The sequence below is a fragment of the Tetrao urogallus genome (assembly GCF_951394365.1).
Source record: "Tetrao urogallus genome assembly, chromosome: 13".
Lineage (NCBI taxonomy): Eukaryota > Metazoa > Chordata > Aves > Galliformes > Phasianidae > Tetrao > Tetrao urogallus.
In genome coordinates this window covers 6,381,890-6,403,038 of record NC_136826.1, presented here as the reverse complement: position 1 = coordinate 6,403,038, position 21,149 = coordinate 6,381,890, and the positions used below count along the sequence as shown (strand labels likewise).

The 21,149-nt window shown below is 38.2% G+C and overlaps 1 protein-coding gene across 1 annotated transcript; it reads left to right on the top strand.

Moving 5' to 3' along the window:
* Nucleotides 1-817: 817 nt before the first annotated feature.
* ATP7A (ATPase copper transporting alpha) lies at nucleotides 818-18,901 on the top strand (the record flags this gene model as incomplete). Its single annotated transcript, XM_079541909.1, has 22 exons — nucleotides 818-925; nucleotides 2,828-3,317; nucleotides 4,052-4,780; nucleotides 6,983-7,183; nucleotides 8,258-8,421; nucleotides 8,971-9,132; nucleotides 9,722-9,798; nucleotides 9,967-10,192; nucleotides 10,655-10,888; nucleotides 11,303-11,394; nucleotides 11,763-11,890; nucleotides 12,059-12,213; nucleotides 12,540-12,674; nucleotides 13,525-13,719; nucleotides 13,912-14,094; nucleotides 14,401-14,614; nucleotides 15,285-15,431; nucleotides 15,869-16,011; nucleotides 16,343-16,546; nucleotides 17,087-17,204; nucleotides 17,736-17,838; nucleotides 18,625-18,901. The coding sequence occupies 22 exons, from the start codon at nucleotides 818-820 to the stop codon at nucleotides 18,899-18,901; spliced, it is 4,485 nt and encodes a 1,494-aa protein (XP_079398035.1).
* Nucleotides 18,902-21,149: the final 2,248 nt, after the last annotated feature.

The window sequence follows — 21,149 nt, the reverse complement described above, 5'->3', positions numbered from 1 at the left end:
AGCCATCTAAGCACGTGTGTGACTTCAGCTGTTGGGTTAGTCATCTGAAGTTGTTGATGCTTTCAATGCAGCTGGTTTGACCGATTCTCATCCTGCTCATTAGCTGTATGTGAAAATATAGTGGAAAAAAATGTGAATTTACAGAGGTTTAAAAAAATCTTGTCCTCTGTTACTTAATCTGTGTGTTGCACAAATGAATTCTTTTGCAATTGATATTATCTCTATAGACAAGTTTCATTCAGGTTTAGTGGAAGTTTTTTTAATTTGTTTTTTTGTTTTGGCTTTTTTTCCTGGTCTTGTGCTGACAAGCAAAAGCAATGATTATTTGAGAGGAGTAGAAATTAAATATTTCTGAATGAGATGTGGAAAAAGCTTGTTTTATTCCCTAGGACTAATTCCAGCATTACTTCCTCTTGCTAATATAGCAAAAGAGACAATTGTCCCCTGTCCCTGTGCTTTATATGCTGTCCTCTATTAATCTGGTTTTTCAAGTGCTTTCTTTTCCAAGTAATTTAATCTCACACCAGTGAGTCACAGCTTTCTTGCATGTGATTAAATGATCGTGACTATAATACAAATCAATCAATTTGTCTATCTGAAAATTCATAGGACCAAGTAGCTAAATGCCTCCTTCCTGTTAAGTCTTGCCCAACATCATATTTTGATCAGATTTTGAAATCTACTAGAGTTACGTGGCCAGGTACATCATCTGCTAAATTGCAGCAGATTGTTTTTGGTTTTGTTTTTTTTAATTTAAGAAAAAAATCATAATTCTTTTTGACCAACAGAGATGAGAAGACCTGAGTAGAGTTTGACAATGGAGGCGAGATCCATAGTTATTGGTGTGGAGGGAATGACGTGCCACTCCTGCGTTCAGGCCATTGAACAGCATGTTGGGAAGATGAATGGCATCCATAACATCAAAGTAAGTAACACTACCTTTTGTTAGAAAGTTTTGTTCTTATCTGGTGTAAGCAAGAGAAAAGCTAATGCTTACTGGACTGCACAGTGCTGAGTTGTGCAGGGAGCCGAGTTGTCATCTGTTGCTCCTCAAGTAAGATTCTGCCTCAGTTCAGTAGTGTGAATTTCAGTGCTTAATTCAGTATTGTGAAATAATGAGAAGCTTACTAAAACAAGTTAGATGTTCACATTCTTTTGTGCTGTCCATTAAAAGAAATAACAGCACAATTATAGTCCTGAGCAATTGATGGAGCTACTTGGTTTGCCCTTATCCAGACTTCCTTGAACTGCCTTGATGTTAACCTCTACTTGTGATGCTTTCTTGGTGCAGAGGAGATAACTTTTGATCCTACAGCTAGTTTGTGCAAGAAGGAGCAGTCCTTACAATTACAGGTGCATGAAATTGCAAAGTTTAATTACTAGATAGTGAAATCTTGCAGTAACATTCTGTAGTAGTTGATGTTTACTCTAGAGCAAATAGTATTTTCTTGGTTGTGTCAAATTTGTTTCCATTTTAGTGGGTATGTCAGAGATGAACGCTTTCCTTAGCCATGTTTGGCACTCTGTATCTGGGGGCATCAGCTGTTGCCACTAGCTTATTTCAGAAGGTTTCTCATGGTTCACCATTCAGTGCAAATGATCTGTACAGCGGCAAATAAAATGCCAGTTAGTACAGTTTACTTCTGTGTGAAGTAGGAGTTCATGTATGCTTACAGAAACGTGATTTGCTTTTAGAATTTCTAAGAATTCTCTGAGAAACAAAAAGTGATGTTTATGTTGAGCGATTATGAACTAGGTGAGGCAGAGAGGTGAATACTGGATTGCTCATACAGGCAAGCAGGGCTGCATTTAGGTAATTTTGCCTCCAACTGCAATGAAACCAATAAATGTCCATATTCCTAATGCTGCTAAGGCTCATAATTTGGACAAAAATGAAGACAGGCTGTTCTTAAAATCATTTATCTGGTGTGATTTAATTATGTCTGTGGCCTTTAGGTTGTTGCTTTGCCCAGAGAAAAGATAAAAATTTAATGACTGTGTTAGGCCTCTGGCAGGAGGCTTTTCCTTTTGGAACCTGCAATAATTGTATTTGATGTATCATCAGTTTGGAGCAAATTAAATTGTGGATGTTTGTACCATTGACTGTGAAAGGTTAATACTAAATCAGAAAGTTTCTGGATCACCAAAATGTACAGAGATTAAAAAAAAAAAAAAAAAAAAAAAAAACAGCTGCTTTGGTGTTGGCCACGTATCCACGTATCTAATTTCAAAACTGAGTTTTGCTCTCTGAAGCCTGCAGTTTATTCCACAAAGCAGAGTAATAATCTGTGCTTAAAATGCCAAGAATTATTGGACTCCTTTCACTGCTACTTAAATATTTTGGATTTTTCAAAGAGCTTTTTCTTCTATCCTTGTAATTACTCTTATAATACTACTAACTGCAAAATTGTGCAAACAGTTAAGAATTTCTTTTTTCTATGGGCTCATTTGCTTTCAGTTGAATTGCACTGAGCAGTTAGAGTTTGACTCTGCAAGTTTTGTTTCTTTTACTATAGAATGTATTGATGTTGCCTGGATGTCTTAAGAAAACGTGGCCTGGCAGATTCTTAAAGGATTCTGAAATTGGCAAGGAGAAGAAACAATCTTCTTTGTCTAGCCGTGTTGTTACATGGGCAGAAGTTATTGTGTGATGGCCATTGGTATGGCTTCATGGTTCAGAGTGGGTAGTGATGGATAAAATGATACTGGACAAGTATCACTAACATCTGCAAATAATAGCTATTCATAATCCTGTGCAGGTTATTAGTTCTTATTTCTTAATATTACAACTTGCTAAGTTGGTTTTTGTTATTTTTCTCTTTGCAAGGTATCTCTAGAAGATAAGAATGCCGTCATTATTTATGACTCAAAACTGCACACTCCAGCAACGCTGCAGGAAGCAATATATGACATGGGGTTTGATGCTTCATCAGCTGGTTCAAACCCACAACCTGTTTTACCTGACACAATTTTTCTTACTATTCCTACTCAATCAGCTCTGACATCTAAAGAGCTTCGTAGTGCACTGCTGAAGAACAAAGGTATCCTGGATGTTAAGGTGTCTTCTGATCAAAAATCTGCAGTGGTGACTTTCCTTTCTTCAGTTGTAAATGGCAAGCAGATTGTCCAAATGGTCCCAGGAGTGGGCTTAAGTATTTCACCACCAGAAGTAACTCCAGGAACATGTGAAGATCCCAGCTGGTCTCCTGCAAGTAGTGTTTTGTTGCGCCTGAAAGTGGACGGGATGACCTGCCATTCCTGCACTAGCACTATTGAAGGGAAGATTGGCAAATTGCAAGGAATTCAACGGATTAAAGGTAAAGCCTTTCTGATAGATTTTTTTTTTTTTGTAAAAATAGATACTGTCTTCTGATGGCATTCTGGAGATACCTTGGTTGTAGATTAGTTCTATACAACAGTTACCTATTGTGGTACAAGATGCTTAGTTGCATGTTTAATTTGGACTAGAAGTGAAAGGGGAACCAAACTATGGTGAGGATATTTCTGTTAAGTGAATGATAGCATTCAGTGGTTTGTTTTGATAGGGAAACTGGAGTAGTAGTAGAGTTCTTGACATTTATTTTCAGTCATAGAATCCTTCAATACCAGATGTCTTTTCTGTGTTGCAGTTAATATTAGTTTATATCTTCTTTCCAATTAAAATTAATATTGTCTCACAATTGTATCCAAAAGGAAATTATCTGTGTAAATAGCTTTAACATGAATGTAATGTAGCAGGCCCTGGATAAAAGAATGTATCTGTTAAGAAATAGTGATGTCATTTGTGAGCATCCTGGGACAAGAGCAAAAACTGAAAAGAAAAAAGAAAATGCAGGAATTGTGGCATTGTCCAGACAATTAATGACTGAACTAAATCACTTTGAAACATTGAAATGTACTGGGCCACTTAAATCTTCTTTCCATTCCAGTTAAATTTCTGAACATTTGAAGCATTTTTTGTAACCCTTGATGACATCTATTGCTCTTACAGAAAAATGCTTGTTATGCTTAGGGCAGTAATGCACACTCCTTTTTATTGTTTAATTTTCAGTGTCCTTGGACAATCAGGAAGCTGTTGTTGTGTATCAGCCTCATCTAATTACAGCAGAAGAGATCAAATGCCAAATCGAAGCTGCAGGTTTCACAGCATCTTTCAAAAAGCAGCCTAGACCTCTTAAACTCAACGCTGTTGACCTGGAAAGGTTGAAGAATACTCAGACCAAAACTTCTGACACAGCACCACTGAAAGAAAACACAAGAAATGTGAATGATACAAAGACTGCTGTCTTCAGAATCGATGGCATGCACTGCAATTCATGTGTCCTCAATATTCAAAGCACCATATCAACGCTCCCATCAGTAACAAATATAGTTGTTTCATTAGAGAATAAATCTGCTATTGTAAAATACAACCCAAACTTAATTACCACAGATGTACTGAGAAGTGCCATAGAGGCAGTGTCCCCACAGACATTTAAAGTCAGCCTCCTTGACAAATATGAAAATGTAGCACTTTTCCCTGCACTGGCGTCTCCACTGAAGTCTGTGAAGGATGCTGGCCAGCCCCTTACTCAAGTCGTTGTGATAAACATCGAGGGAATGACTTGCAATTCTTGTGTGCAGTCTATTGAGGGAGTCATTTCCCAAAAGGCTGGTGTAAAATCTATTAATGTCTCTCTGGCAAACAGTAATGGAATTATAGAATATGACCCTCTGCAGACATGCCCAGAAGATTTGCGATGCTCTATAGAAAATATGGGGTTTGATGCTTCTTTGCCAGGTAATGACATATTAAACTTCTAAAAGTAGCCTACAGACAGGAGGGGAATCAAATCTTTGAAAAGGTAAATAAGAGCTGGACAAGGGGAAATGTTTTTAGGTTGAGAGAGGGGAGATTTAGGTTGGATGTCAGGGGGAAGTTCTTTACTATGAGAGTGGTGAGGTGCTGGAACAGCTGCCCAGAGAGGCTGTGGATGCCCTGTCCCTGGAGGTGTTCAAGGCCAGGTTGGATGGGGCCCTGGGCAGCCTGGGCTGGTATTAAATGGGGAGGTTGGTGGCCCTGCCTGTGGCAGGGGGATTGGAGATTCATGATCCTTGAGGTCCCTTCCAACCCAGGCCATTCTGTGTTTATGTTTGGGATTTGATACCACTGAAGATGAAAATAGCAGTTAGCATGTTGTACTTCCTGCGCGTGGAGAGAAACTTTATGTCTTCATTGTTAGTGAATGAGTTAAGTGTACATGTAACACTTCCTTGAAGATTCTGAACTGGATAAGAAATGATTGAGATATCTGGAAATATAAATAGGAATATTGATATTCAAATGGTGTCCCAATTTGCTGCTGCCTGATATTCATGAAATGAACGTGGAGGGTAAAAGGGCCTTTGCAAGCTGCTAAGAATAGTAGATTACTGGGCTAGTTTCTTTAGTAGCAAATTATTAGAGAAAAATTTGTGAGGAGTAACCAAAGGGCTGTAACCTGACTTTGGCATGACTGAGAGTGACAAAAACCTGAAGAGTGTGGATATCAGTGAAGAAATTAAAATGTAGCTTGCCATTGTATCTGGTATGCTAAAAGTAATTGCACAGTGGGAACAGATAGCTAGGTAGCAAAATCCAGAAGGTTTACAGAGATAATCCAGGTGAGTATTAATGGGAAGAGACTTCTTGAGGGATCAATGAAGCTTCATTTTTCTTATTCAGTAAGTTTTAAGGAATAGAGCAAGTGAGATATTTTATGGCAGTAACCAAAGTAATAAAGCCACGTACTCACATTTAATTCCTTTTATATTGCTCCTGCATAAATATAGCATCTGAATTGATATGAGAAGCAGCTGTCTGTGGTTTGAGAGCCATTCTCTAAAGCCAAAAACACTGAATTTCTGTACAAAATGTGTATGAACCTTGTGCCTCCGGTAAAGTCAATAAAATTACATATAAAGCTAAGGTTGCAAAGCAGATGTCTAGCTTGCAACCTATCAAAAGAGGATAAAGGATGTACCACAAGATGGGTGAATACAATGAGGAAAAGCAAGTGAAAAATTTTAACGAGACAGGCAAAGTTTCAGTGGTCTGAACACCATCTGAATTGGAAAAAATCTTTGTGATCATCAAGTGCAACCAACAACCTGACCTACAGATTCCCTTCACTGGGCCACAAACTTCATGACCAAATTTTAGTTAAACTTCTGCACTACTTAGGCACTACTTCCTTTACCTGTTAAAATGCTAAATAAACTCGGTTTTAGGTTCTTTTGTTCTTATAAATTCTGTACTTTGTGAATACAGGATTTTAAACAAGCAGCTGTCATGAAGTCGCACAGCAAATACGATACCATGAGTGCCTGAATGTTGACTGCTGTTCACTATCCTACGTTAGGAATGGGCCTGAAGACAATTTCTTCACACTTCATTGGACTGAGAAATGTTGCTTGGAACAGACAGTTAGATATGGCTATGACTTTCTTAATAGAAGAGATTAATCAAGACTGGGGGTTTTTTATGGCTCAAGTATTGCGAAAATATGTGATAAAATAATCTAGAAGATTTTGCATGTTTCCATGATCTGTGGAATCTTTTTTTATAATTTTTTTAGCCAGCAGTATTTCTGTAGCCTCATAAAACAATGCATCAATTACCAACTCCATCAAAGCAACTGATACTGGCATTGCAGATTCCTCGTTCATAAAACAGTCAAATTTTAATTTTCTGGCATGAGGATGGGGGAAAAAAAACTGCCTGTTTTTGGTTGGTACCACTTCAAGTGTACAAATCAATGCTATATTTTTAACATGACACTCTAAACTTAGGCTAAGTTTGATCACTTTCTGCCCCTGGCAAGGTTTAGAGTTGCTCTATTGTTGATGCAAGATGGACTTTTTTTGCCTGAAAATGTGCATGTAGTAATGCCTTACGTAGTACCAGGTCGTAGGTAATTTCATCTTCTGTATGTAATGACACAAATTTCAATCTCTTTTTCAGAAAAGACAGGACCGCCTGTGGGAATAACTCAGCCCACACCCAAAGAGCAGCCAGAATCTGCTGTGCCTACCTCCAAAATGTTACAGGGCTTTGTTGCTAAACAGGAGTCCAAGAGCTTGTCAAAGTGCTACGTCCAAGTCACGGGAATGACATGTGCTTCATGTGTAGCCAACATTGAGAGAAATTTGAGAAGAGAAGATGGTCAGTATGATCTGTTACACTTCTAAGCATTTCTTTTAGAGAACACATTTAGTTTTTGTACTGTTTGTAATTGGTGGTTTGTCAAAAGAAGTACTGTTGAAACAAATTTCTTAAGAGAGAACGCAGTCTACTTGCAGTTGGCTCATAGGATGAGAAGAGAATGTAATTCTTGGTTCTGTGCTGGCATGCTGGCTGGAGACTGCCCTTGCAAAAGCAGGAGCTGGGTTACTCTAAAGAGAATGTATAGACATCAAATATGAATCCTCTTGAAACTGAAACACATCTCTTCTATTGGTGTGACTTGCCCAGATCTGCAAGCTAAAAACCAGACCATTTATGTCTGTATCGCAAATGGAACTATTAGAGAACGGCAGTATTAGCATGGAAGTATTATTAGTATGGCATTATTAGTATTATTAGTATGGCAGTATTAAAGAGAGGTAAGCTAATTTTAGCTTTGCAAGTCAAGACAACGATGTCTGTCTTTCTGTCAGAGTGTAAATTTGCAGGAACATATAGTTGCATAAGTATAATGAGGAGTCATTATTATAGACCGTACTTAATTATCATAATGAAGATGGATATATTCCAAGTGAACCTGGAATATTGTTTTTCCATCCTAAAAGCTTTCTGTACTTTCCTTTTAACTTAGTACAGTAGGATTGCACGTTGTTAGATTTACACTTTCCAAAGCACATTCATTCAAATTCTCTTTTGAGCAAAGGGAATTTTGAAATGCTATAATTAAATCAGAAGAATAGGCTGAAGTATATTTTAGAAGGTTTTTTCATAAGTGGGTCATCTTTTCATACAGAGTAAATGATTGTTTGTAATTAAACGGTAAGCGCGAGCTGCGTGTTTTCCAGTTGCAGTAGTACTTTCATCGTTCACATCTGCACTCCCAAGCTTTTGTTGCACTGGTGATGTATCTTGCAGAAATGCTTGTTTTCATTTGTATGTACCTGAAATGTGGTAGATTTCTCAACTTCATTGGATTGCTGTTGTGCTGTTACATTATCATAAACACAGAGGCCTGTCTTAAATGCCAACTATTTTCACATCCCTCTTTTCTAGGAATACATTCAGTACTTGTTGCCCTAATGGCAGGAAAGGCAGAAGTGAGGTACAATCCTGCTGTCATACACCCTTCAGCTATTGCAGAGCTCATACGGGAACTGGGATTTGGAGCGACCGTGATGGAAAGCAGTGGTGAAGGAGATGGAATTCTGGATCTTGTTGTAAGCTAGTAATTAAAAACAACTACCCTTGTCTTTATTTTTATCTATTGAACATGATTGTGTAATCATTTGCTTCTTAGTGTTTGAAAAATATAATAGAGCTTAATGTAAAAAAAAATAATAATAAAATAAAATTCAAACCATAGGAGTGCATTAGGTACGTATCACAAACTGTGTATTGATTTTAAGGTTGTCCTTCAGACTATGTTGGCTCAAACTACTATGCTGAAGTCAAAGAGAAACCCCTGTATTTTGGGTGGAGTTATTCTGTACGTTGCAGGATTTGTCTATTTATTATTTTGTAGCTGAGTCTAGCACAGAGGTCCCAGCTCTGAGCATGAAGAGGCAGCAGAGGTTCAGCAGAGCTTAATAACTAAGTCTTCCTCTGTAGTGCTCTCATCCTTCATAAGTGATCCTCCAGTGTTGTTGCTTCAGACCTCAGACATAAGCAACAAGTAGGTCAGGGTTGTTATAAGCACGTTTTCTTTTTCTGTTTCCTAAAGATGCATTAACTTTTTGCTTTGACTAAAGGAAACCTTTATTTTACAGGTCAGAGGAATGACATCTGCTGCTTGTGTGCACAAAATAGAATCCACCCTCATGAAGACTAATGGTGTTTTATACTGCTCAGTAGCTCTTGCAACCAACAAAGCACATATTAAATATGATCCTGAGATCATAGGTCCTCGAGATATTATACAAGTGATAAAGGTTAGTTTTGTGAAGGCACCACGTCTGATAAAATAACTGGTGTCTTTTGAATAGTTTCATACTCCACAACAGAGGGGAAAGCTATCAAAGGGAAAAAATTCTGCTCCACCACTGTCTTGCTCTCAGTGCAGATTTCTGCAGGTAATGTAAGCGTTCTCACAGCTCAGAAGCAATGCTCCATTAAAGAGAGAGACTGGGGAAGCCAGGCTATTTGAAGTTAACCTGTAGTTTTGCAGGAGAGTAAAACACTGTAGCAGAAAAGAGATTAAATAAATTACTTGACATTGTCCCTCATTTTCTGTACTTCAGGAATAATCATTTTTTGAAAGTCACGTTTCAGACTTGCATTTTAATGTTTTAGAAAAGTTGATTTCTACATCAGGCTATGACTTTTTGAGTTGACCTGTGCAGAGATAAAAGCAGTCGTCTAAAACCAACAAATGAATGAAACAAGTTAATGAAACAAATCATTTGATTTGTTGTGCAGGCTGGTGCTATCAGTAATATGTGCATAAGTTACTAAGAGTGCAGTCAGTCTTGAAAATTTCACTGTTCTCATTTATTTATTTATTTATTTATTTCTCCTTAGGATTTAGATTTCACAACTGCTTTAGTGAAAAAAGATAGATCTGCTAGTCATCTAGATCACAGACAGGAAATAAGGCAGTAAGTATTCCTGAATATATTTAGATTATATATAAACATCTTTGCTTTTTTGGTCTATTTTCTCTTTTAGTAAAGTTTATGAAATTTTGTTAGTCTGTAAGGACTTGCTAGCTAAAATGTTATTCAGCACTTGACAGCAAAACAAATGTGTTTATTTTTAAACCTAAGGTGGAGAAGGTCTTTTTTTGTGAGTCTGGTTTTCTGTATTCCTGTCATGGCGATGATGATTTACATGATGGTTGTGGACAGTCAACTCTCAGATGCTCACAGACATCTCAACATGAGTAGTGAGGAAATGGAGGCCATTCACTCCTCTATGTTCTTGGAACACCAGCTCCTGCCAGGACTGTCTGTTATGAATTTTCTGTCATTCTTACTCTGTGTCCCTGTACAGGTAAGTGGCAATATGGTAAGACAACTCCAAGTTTGTTGGGGTTAGACATTCGAGATGAAAAACATTGGGAAATTAAATTTGACGAGTGACTGTTCTTACTCTAGAGGAAAATACTTCTGTGGTGCCACCACTGCTGCTAACATAAACAGTGCTGGGGACTGTTAAGGACAGGTCGATCAGTGTGTGGGTGCTATGCAGTCTGACAGCATCTGGGCAGCTTGTCTAGCTGTAGCCAGAGGGCATGGGAAGGAGCTGGTAGAACTGCATGGAGATGAGGTGATCCGGGAATACTGAAGGGAAGATCTAAGATGTAGCTCTTGAGCAGAGACGGGACTTTGTTCAATAAGTGATGGAGAAGATAAATGACCAAAAAAAACCAAAAAAATTGCTTCTCAGCAAAATACTGCTGCTGTGTGTTACGAATGTGTGTACAGAATATAACAGGTGCCATTACTGTTACAGATATTTGGAGGCTGGCACTTCTATATACAGGCATACAAAGCACTGAAGCACAGAACTGCAAACATGGATGTGCTCATTGTTCTGGCAACCTCCATTGCGTTCGTCTACTCATTTGTAATTCTTCTAGTTGCAATGGCTGAGAAAGCAAAAGTAAACCCTGTGACTTTCTTTGACACACCTCCCATGCTGCTGGCATTCATCTCGTTGGGCCGGTGGCTAGAGCACGTTGCAAAGGTAAGGGACATAAAAGTACTTGTGATGGGCAAAAAGAGCATAGCATGGCAGTTGTATTTCAGACAGTTCTCAGTAGTGATGGTAGAAGGCTGAAGTTTTGTGCTGCCTACAGTACGTAGTAAACGTTTGTTCTTGACATCATTGAATGGAAAGCAGCATATCTACAAGCTATAGGACACTGAGTATAATTTCAGAGTGGTGCATACTTAAAAAACGCAAAAGCCTTGTATATTTTTTAACCTTTTTTGTTATGAAATAGTCTTCAATAACTGAACTAGTAAAAATATGAAGTAATACAAATCCATTTTCAGAACTTATTTTCTTAACAGTAAATTGCAGCATATGAAGTTGTTGTTTACCCCACAATTTTTTTGCAATACCATAGTCAGAAAAATATGAAAATTATTATTCTAGGGTAAAACCTCAGAAGCACTGGCAAGACTAATTTCATTACAAGCTACTGAAGCAACTATTGTTACCTTGGGCCCCGATAACGTTCTCTTAAGGTATCTTTGTCACTTGCATTTTCTATTGTTCCATTTTTGTTGATAATTTATTAAATTCACAGACAAATGTTATAATTCTGTAGAACTATGAAGAAAATAACTTCAGATTTGCTGGTAGATTTGTATTTGAAAATGTTAAAATGCAGAAAAGTAAGCATCGCTGCAGTTTGTTTTATTGGAATCTTACTAATTTTTGCTAATAAGGAAATAAGTGGATTTACTCAGCTGGAAGGTAAACTAACATGATAGGCTTAGTGCTCTGTAAAACAGCCTTTGTTAAGCTCACAGTGGTAACTGGTGGAATTATGCTTTATGTGCTTTTGCCTGGGTGGCTTCAGTTAACAATGGCTTGTTTGAAAACTCTCCAGTGAGGAGCAAGTTGATGTTGAACTGGTTCAGCGGGGTGATGTTGTCAAAGTGGTGCCAGGAGGCAAATTCCCAGTGGATGGTCGTGTTATTGAAGGACACTCTATGGTAGATGAATCTCTTATCACAGGTGAGCATTTATTTTGTTTGCAAATATAAACATGTTTTTGTTTTCTTTTAAATGAATCTGAAGATGAAAAGTTTAACTTTTTTTCTCAATATAAGAGTCAGTAGTTATTACCAGAAATCACATTGCTGCAAAAGCTCCATCAGTTATCTGTTGTTGACCTTTCCTTAGGTGAAGCGATGCCCGTGACTAAGAAGCCTGGCAGCACAGTTATTGCTGGTTCCATTAATCAGAACGGATCGCTGCTGATTTCAGCAACCCATGTTGGAGCTGACACAACTCTTTCACAGATTGTTAAACTTGTGGAGGAGGCCCAGACCTCAAAGGTAGAGTAGCATCAACCTAAGCATTTGGGTTTTGTTGTAGTTGGGCATCAGCACACCAAATTGTTTGCAAAATGGCTAAGGTTGTTTAGATTTGAATTGCAGCTGGACCGTGAATTTTGGTTTTGGTTGTTTTTTAAACTGAATGGGAACTTTGATATGATCCACTGTTTGAAATCTCATCATTTTACAGAGTAAATATGTAGTTACAAAGCATGGTTTGCCAAATATGCTGATATTTTGTTTATGATTATGTTTGTGTCTGAAGGCATAGAAGACAGTAAATATGGTGTTGATGGAGCTGACACTTGTTTTTTTCTTTTTCCTAGGCTCCTATACAACAATTTGCAGACAAAATTAGTGGCTACTTTGTTCCTTTTATTGTGGTTGTCTCTGTGGTTACCCTCTTTGCCTGGATTATAATTGGATTTGTGGATTTCGAAATAGTAGAAAAATATTTTCTGGTAAGTCAGTCTCCTTCAATGACTTCTGAAATATTTCACATATAATAAGCCTACAAATTTATTAGGCTGCAGTAGTCCCATTTTTAGATTATCCTTGCAGGTTATTGGGTGGAAATGCATGAAATTATTTCTATCCGTCTACTTTATTTTGTACTGTGACTTCGCTCTGACGTTTTCCCATACCGAATGTTCAGTAATTAATCAACTCTTAGAAGTTATTTAAAAAAAAAAAAAAAAACTGAACAGAAAAATTAAATTGGGAAGCTTCAAGGTTTAGTGTTTCCTTCTGTGTGGGGGGCAAAAAATCCTTTGCATCATAGGCTCCCATTCTTCCTCTAGTTTTCTTAGCATAGCTGTGTGTAAATTCACCTTTGAAATCAGTGGGATTCATATTCCATGTGAATGGCAGAGGAGGTTGAGAATCCTGATTTGTACCTTGGGGTTGTTTAGCTCTCGTTTTTTTCTGTGGACTAGATTTCCAGTCAGGGTGTATTAGTTGCAGGAGAACGATCTTTGTGCCTTTGCTGTGGCATAAATTCTTGATGAGGTATGTTTTATTGAAGTTCAGAAGAGCTGTCGTAGAGTGTGGTCCCATATTTAAGAAAATGTCATCAATAAAACAAGTCAGGAGTATAGGCTGTATGTAATGAAGTTTGGATACTAATAATGAATTTTGTAATTAATCTTAGCTGTGGCATAATTTTCCCTGTGCTTTCAGTTTTGATACTTCATCTTGCATGTTTGCAATTTCTACTTCTTTTTTCTTTTTACATCAAGGGTGGTGTGTAGTTAAATGCATTGTTTTCATTGCTGAATTTCTTTTGTAAATAAAACGAATTTCTGTCACTAGGGGTACAATAAGAGCATTTCTGCAGCTGAAGTGATAATCCGCTTTGCATTCCAAGCCTCTATCACAGTCTTGTGTATTGCATGCCCCTGTTCCCTGGGGTTAGCAACCCCAACAGCTGTGATGGTTGGTACTGGAGTAGGAGCTCAGAATGGCATACTGATCAAAGGAGGAGAGCCGTTGGAGATGGCACATAAGGTAAGAAACGTGGGTTTGTTGTACGCAAGCTCTGAAGGCTGGTAGCAGTAGCATTTTGCCAGTTCCTGCCTGAGCAGAGTTCTACATCATTGTAAACAGCAAATTAGAAAGTTGGATTAAAAATGAGGTTTTCCAAGCTAGCTGTGCATGGAAGCTTTTGTCATTGAATGATGTCTTCCTGTTTTGCTGCAGGTAAATGTGGTTGTATTTGACAAAACGGGTACGATTACCCATGGCACTCCAGAAGTGATGCGTGTGAAATACCTAGTAGAGAGTAATCGACTGCCACATAGTAAAATGCTGGCAATTGTGGGAACTGCAGAGAGTAACAGTGAACATCCTCTCGGAGCAGCAATAACAAAATACTGCAAAAAGGTAAATGGTGTAGGCAAAATTGTTTGTATTACAGATAAACCTCTCCTGCATGAATTGAGAAGTACAAATGGTCTTGAGTCATTTAGGAAACAATGGGTGTATTCAAATGGAATATTGAAAATTGTGAGGCCATTGTAAATCCCTTGATCGTATTCTGGATTCAGTGGATACTCCCATTTACATTTGGATGATAGATTGAATGTTTCTCTGCTCTCCTGCTTAGATTATACTTTAACTTGTGAATTTTGTAAATGTTGCATGCTTCTATATATTTAAATTTCTTTGCTTTTTTCTGCTTTTTTTAAGGAACTGGGTTCAGAAACCCTTGGGACATGTACAGATTTTCAGGTAGTTCCAGGCTGCGGCATTAGCTGTAAAGTCACCAATATAGAACCATTGCTCTACAGGAAAAATAAAATGGTTGAAGAAAACAATATGAGAAATGTGACACTTGTAAAAGTTGAGGAACACGAGGAGGAATTGGTGCAACCTGCTCTGATTATTGATGCTGACTTACCAAGTAAGCTGACTCCTGTTCATAGATTAAATATATTGCAAGATGCCTTTGGTTTTGGATCTTAGTCAGGATCCTTAAGAATGAGATCCTTTTCTTTCTGCCCTGGAAAACTGGGCTTGCATCAAGTCGCCTATGAAATAGAGTTGGCCATTTCTTTATTTCATGGTCACACATCACTCAGGATATTTGGATAAAAACATTCTGTTGGTGTAAGTGCAACTGAAGTTATTAACTATGGAGTTGGAAAATCATGGGGAATTGTCTCTTAGCTCTCTCTTCTTTACTTACTAGTTTCATCCCAAGTTACTGTTTGCTAACCAAAATCATGCTTATTTGCACATCTGTTTTTCAATCAAGAGCAGCTCATTGTTAGATCTTTCAACTGTATTAGAACAATAAATTAAAAGCACTGAGAAAGAGACTTTCCTTTACTGCCCCATGACCTGTGATTCTCAGCCCATCAAAGTAGTAATTACCTATTGCTGATGAAATGTTAGCAGTGTTCTTGTCATGAGCACCTGAAAAGATGGATTTGAAGGGGAAAATTTGTCTCTTTCAATAGTATTTAAATTCTTCACTAATATTTCAGTGCATACTGAGAGACCATGAGTAGGATTTTAGCTGGCAGGAAGCTTCCTAATCATCTGTATGATGGCAAGAGTTTTTCTTTCAGCTGCAGTTACTTCTCAAAAATACTCTGTTCTCATTGGTAACCGGGAATGGATGAACAGAAATGGCCTTCTTGTTAAAAATGATGTTGACAAAGCCATGATTGAACATGAGAGGAGAGGTCGCACAGCAGTTCTCATAGCTGTTGATGGTAAGTTCATTGCCGTATCCTTCGTTCAGAGGTTGATTAGTCAGCAGTTAAATAGAAACTGATAAGTAGTAATGCCTTAACAGTTACACCTGAAGTAGACTAATGGGATGAAAAGACATGATTAGCTAAGTTTTGAAACATTTTCATATGAGAAAACCTCTTCCTGCCTTTCTCAGTTGAATAGGAGGTGTGAACTTAAGGTAAGACCTGAAGGAGAGCAAAGTAGAAGAAAGGAAGAAAAAAACAATTCTCCTGTTGGACAGCCTGTACTCTGTGGCCTTTAACACTGCTGCCCTGATAGCTGTTCACATTTCACCTTTCGTGGTCAATAGCAGTGTTTCTGCAAGTGATCTTACTAAAGAAAACATTACTTCCCTTCTCCCATCACAAACCCACCAAAAAACCTAACTTACTACAAACTCCTTTGTGTTTTTAAGGAGTGCTGTGTGGCTTGATAGCTATTGCTGATACTGTAAAACCAGAAGCTGAGCTGGCAGTCTACACATTGAAGAATATGGGTTTAGAAGTTGTTCTAATGACTGGTGACAACAGCAAAACAGCAAGATCCATTGCCTCTCAGGTATGCAGTGAGGTCTGTGTTGTGGTTTGAAGCTTGCTACATTCCACTTGCGGAACAGATATTGTCATGCTGCTACTGCATGTGGCTAGCATAGAAATGATGTGTGGTGAAAAATGGTAATGTATAGTGAATAAGAAGGGGGACTGAAGAATCCTTTTTGAATGGGAGTAATGTTAGCTTTGAAATGAGACTTATTTTCATATCAGATGGGTTTGGTCTTTGGCTCATGAGCATGACATTCGGCCTCTATAGTACAAGCTACCACCTCTAATAATGCGATAGCTAGTGAGAAAGCTATTCTGGTGTTCTCTCTCTCTACCTTTCCCCATAGGTTGGCATCTCTAAAGTGTTTGCAGAGGTTCTTCCCTCTCATAAAGTGGCCAAAGTGAAACAATTACAGGATGAAGGAAAACGGGTGGCCATGGTTGGAGATGGTATCAATGACTCCCCAGCACTCGCTATGGCTAATGTGGGAATTGCTATTGGCACGGGCACTGATGTAGCCATTGAGGCAGCTGACGTGGTTCTCATTAAGGTAAGAAAGAGGTGTGTGTGATAATTTCAATTGCATTGGTGTAGCACCTTCATAAACAATTACAATTAGGTATTGTCTTTGTCTTGATGTTTAGTAGCGTACTTGTCCTATGAAGAAATCTTTCCTTATTTTCTGCTACAAATCTGGGGGCGGTTAGAGCTTGGGAGTGGCCAAGGAACTAAAAAGTGAGGTGACTTTTGGCAGTAGTGAGTTATACTTAAGGAACATATGGGAATATCTCCAATGTTATAGTCGCTTCTTCCCACATATCAACAATACCTTGACAGAGAGGTAAACATATAGAGCTGTACCGCATAGATAGTGCTGTGTATGTTCATTTGGGTTGTGGGGATGTCTGGAATAAAATTGGTGCTCATTGTATGAGCTCTATGCAGACAGAATAGATCAGCCTACAGAAAGTTCAGCACGTGTAGCCTGTTAACATCCGGTACGTGGCAGTTAGCTTTAAAATAGGAATGTGGTGGTGGTGCACGTGTATGCTTTTTATCTCTGACATTCCCAATAAATGTTAACTTCCAGGATGACTTGATGGATGTGGTAGCAAGTATTGATTTGTCAAGGAAGACTGTCAAAAGGATCCGGATCAACTTTGTCTTTGCGCTAATTTATAATCTTGTTGGAGTTCCCATAGCTGCTGGTATGCGAATGTTTCCCTGTGATAATAAAATTGTGCTCAGTCATTAGATGACAGCAATTTATTTCTGTACGGAATAGAATCCATTTTCTTGGTTTCTGACACATTAAGTGCAGAGTTCTGTGCCTGCAGTGTGCAGTGACGTATTTGTGCACTGTCTTCTCTGATATTACAGCTATTATAGATGCACCTGGCACATAAACCCACTTTACAATAAACTGTTCATTGAGTGAGCCCGATCTTGTGAACAAACATTTTACTGAAGGCTGGCAAGGCGTGCCTACTTCTGTATATCATACTATATAAACGACGTATTCAGACGCATTCGCTTATGGGTTCTGCCTGAGCTAGAATATAAACATTTACATTAAGCATTTGTCATTTAACGCTGTGCTGAAAGTATATTCATAAATATAATTGAAATGGAACTAAAATTAGATGGTTTAGTGGAGTTTGGGTTTTTACAGAAGACAGTGGATTTGTACTTGAAGAATGCCATGTTCCTGCCCGGAAATCATCATTTTCTTTTTCTAGGTGTGTTCTTGCCTATTGGTCTGGTTTTGCAGCCTTGGATGGGATCTGCAGCAATGGCTGCCTCCTCTGTTTCTGTTGTGCTTTCTTCTTTGCTGCTAAAGATGTGAGTACGAGCAATGTTGTTATTTGTAGTTTAGATTTGAAGCTCAGACCTTTTTCTCTAAGTGATTGAAAATGAATGTGGGATTATGACATGTGAAACTTGAAGAACAACTTTTGCACATCTGTGGTGGGTTTTCTCTTTACTGGAGAAGAGTAATCAGACCAAAAATGTTTCAGACAGTAGTGTTTAAAAATGTAATTTCTGTCATGAAGAGAACTGTAAAAATCAGAAGCGTTCACAATGTAAAATTCCTTAGTGCCCTTTGTATATTTTGGAGAAACCTCAGCACGTGCTGATTTCTGAGAAATGAGTCTCCCAAAGCAGTTCAGCTGTACACAGTGCAGCAGCACGGTGAATTGTTGATACATAAACTAAGCTGCATTTGTGAATGAACAATTTGTTCTTGCTTCGCAGTTGGGAGCACTGGAGTAGGAATGGTGTTCTTTGCAGTTCAGTTAACATGTAGGGTTTCAGGGAGCAATCTGCTCTCAGTAGATACGCTTTGCTGATACACGTTTTGCAGATGCTCAGCTCCACTAAAGCAGTTCAGTACTGAGTGGTACATATCTGCCTTACCCATTCTGCATCCTGGCCAAAAAGCAATAAATTAACTTCTTGTTATATAGCTTTGCAAAATCTGGAACTGTTATCGCTGTTTAGTAAATGGTATTATAAATGTGTGTGTGCATAATAATAGCACTTACAAGCTAGCTTCTTTCCATATTTTGGTGTCTGTTACTTCAACCTAAGACATGCTGACCTTCTTCTGTTTCTTCCTTTCTTTAGGTACCAGAAGCCAAGTTCTGAGAAACTGGAGCTCCGAGCCCGTGGCCAAATGAAGCAGAAGAGCCCGTCAGAAATCAGTGTCCATATTGGAATTGATGACACTGGGACAGGCACTCGTAAGCTGAGTTTAATGGATCGAATCATCAATTACAGCAGAGCCTCCATAAATTCTCTCTTTTCTGATAAGCGGTCAGTGAACAGCATAGTTCTTAACGAACCAGATAAGCACTCACTGCTGGTGGGAGGTTTTGGAGAAGATGATGACACAACATTATGAATGATTTCCAAAAGGAAAAGAAAGGAAGTAACAAAATGGAAAAATAATCGAAACAACCTGAAAACTGCCTACAGGTTTATGCAAGCAAAGATCATTTCTGGACGTCGTTACAGATGCTTTTCTGCCTTTCTGGGGTTTAATTTTATCTATACAGGTATTTCTTTAATGTAGAAAATAAGTTTATTTCCAATGGCCTTCTAGTGTTTTTGTTTTTGTTTTTTTTTTTTTTAACTAGACTTGTCAAAAAAAAAAGAGGCAGAAGCTTGCAAATAGAGCTGTGTTTACATGAAGCTTGAAGTGCAGCATCTTCTGGCAGAATGTCAAAATACAATTAAGGAAACTAAAGAAGCAGAAATGTGTGTTCCAGCCTTTTAAACGGGTTTCTTTATACACAGTCTGATTTAATACTGTGTTTAAAAAAATTTCAGTATTTTACAAATGTGGCAGTTTGTAAGTTCTGTGTTTGCAGATAGATGTGCCTTACTTAAAAACTTCTAGGACTGCTCTTGTTTCCACAGCCTGCATTGTACCAGAAATCATTCCTCTCGAATGCCACCATCTCTTTTATAAATGTCTGGTTCCAACTTTTCTGGCTCCTAGTTTCAAAAGAGATTTAGTGATTGCTTCCTAACATCAGGTTAAACCTGGGTTTAACACTATACATCCTTGCCCTAGTACACTCCTACAAAGATTGTGTGTTTGAAGATCAAACGGGCTGGGAGGCTTGCTCTTTCTCAACTCACAATCTCTTCAACAAAGATCTGAGCATTGAATGTGACGTTTGCTGAAATGCTTAGCTTTTAAAAAGGCAGCAATGTAGCCAGTGCTTACTGCCAAAATCAATTAGCACTCCTTAAACAAGCCAGAGTAGTTTGGTGTCACACAGACTACCTTTAAAATATTTACAGTCCAGTCTCTGGGGATATCTAACCTCATCAAAGAACTTATTTTTCAGATACTGCACTAACACCAGTTGCCTGTAGAGATAAGTGGGCCAGGAATGGTCCGGAATCTGCTCCATCAATCCAAACCTTTTTAGTTTGGGATGTTCAGATTTAGGCTTTGTGAATTAAGACCAACTTCATTTGTTACAGAACTGAAATCTCAAAATGCGGGTTTGATCATTTAATCATGAATATTAAAAATATTCTCAATGAGAACTAAAGTTGGTGTTCATCACCCAGTAGCTAGCTACCTATTTGGTATTTAGTAAACCTTGTTTTTAAATCCTATGCTGAGACAGCAATCTAAAACAATTAAGTTCAATACTGTTGAATTAAATCATAAGATACAAATAATGGTGTAAACATGTGATTCCAAACAGTGCCACTAAAATGTAATATCCAATTCAGAATAGGACAGGGATCTCTGTAATGGTCTAATTTTTAACTTAATCTGTGAGTGCATAGATTGAGCACATAATAAGTCAAAAGCAGTTTTTACTTTTTTTTTTTTTTAACTTTTTCTTTAACACACAGGGAAAATACCAGTGTAAAAACAACAGAACTGTGCTGTGGGTTATGTTGTTGTTAGTAGATCGGTATACTGCAGTGAGGACAAACAAAATTGATTGCTGCCACAAATGTAAGAAACAAAATATTTCTGTCTCAGAATTAGGCTCTTGATATCTCTACGTGAGTACAGGTTTTCACTCCCATTAGGTTGTATGTATATGTTGTGTTATGAAATTCTGAGATGCACTACTGCAAAGCCATTTCATGAAGATGTTTTTCTTGGTTTTCAGCAACAAAGCCATTTCTTTCAAACTGGATACTTACCTAAAGGCCAACAGAATGCTCTCAAGCAGCTTTTTGTGCTTTAAGGCTGTGTAAACAGTTTCCAAAGATTTCAGTTGTCTTGTTAAATCTTGTTCATTCTCAGTGTTGTTCTCAGCAAGATTCTGCAGATGAAACAGGAAATGTTTTGCAAGTTATTGTCTGAGTTTTGCTGATAACGGGTCATCTAAATCACACAAAGGCACAAGGCAGATCCTGACATTCTTTCAGTGACTTCCACTGCGGCGGGTGCTGCTCCAGCCCCTGCTATGGTGCATGTGGTCTGTAAGTGACAGACATCGTGCCCTTACTGCAAAGCTACAGCAGTTACATGGGATCGCATCCCTGCTCCATAGATAAAGCTGCATGAGGAGTTTGTTCCGTTCTTGCAAAATACATTTTTAGAGCTGGTATGGGTAGAAACCAAACCTCTGACAGAAGCTCACATGAAGTGATGCCTCTTGCTAACAGCA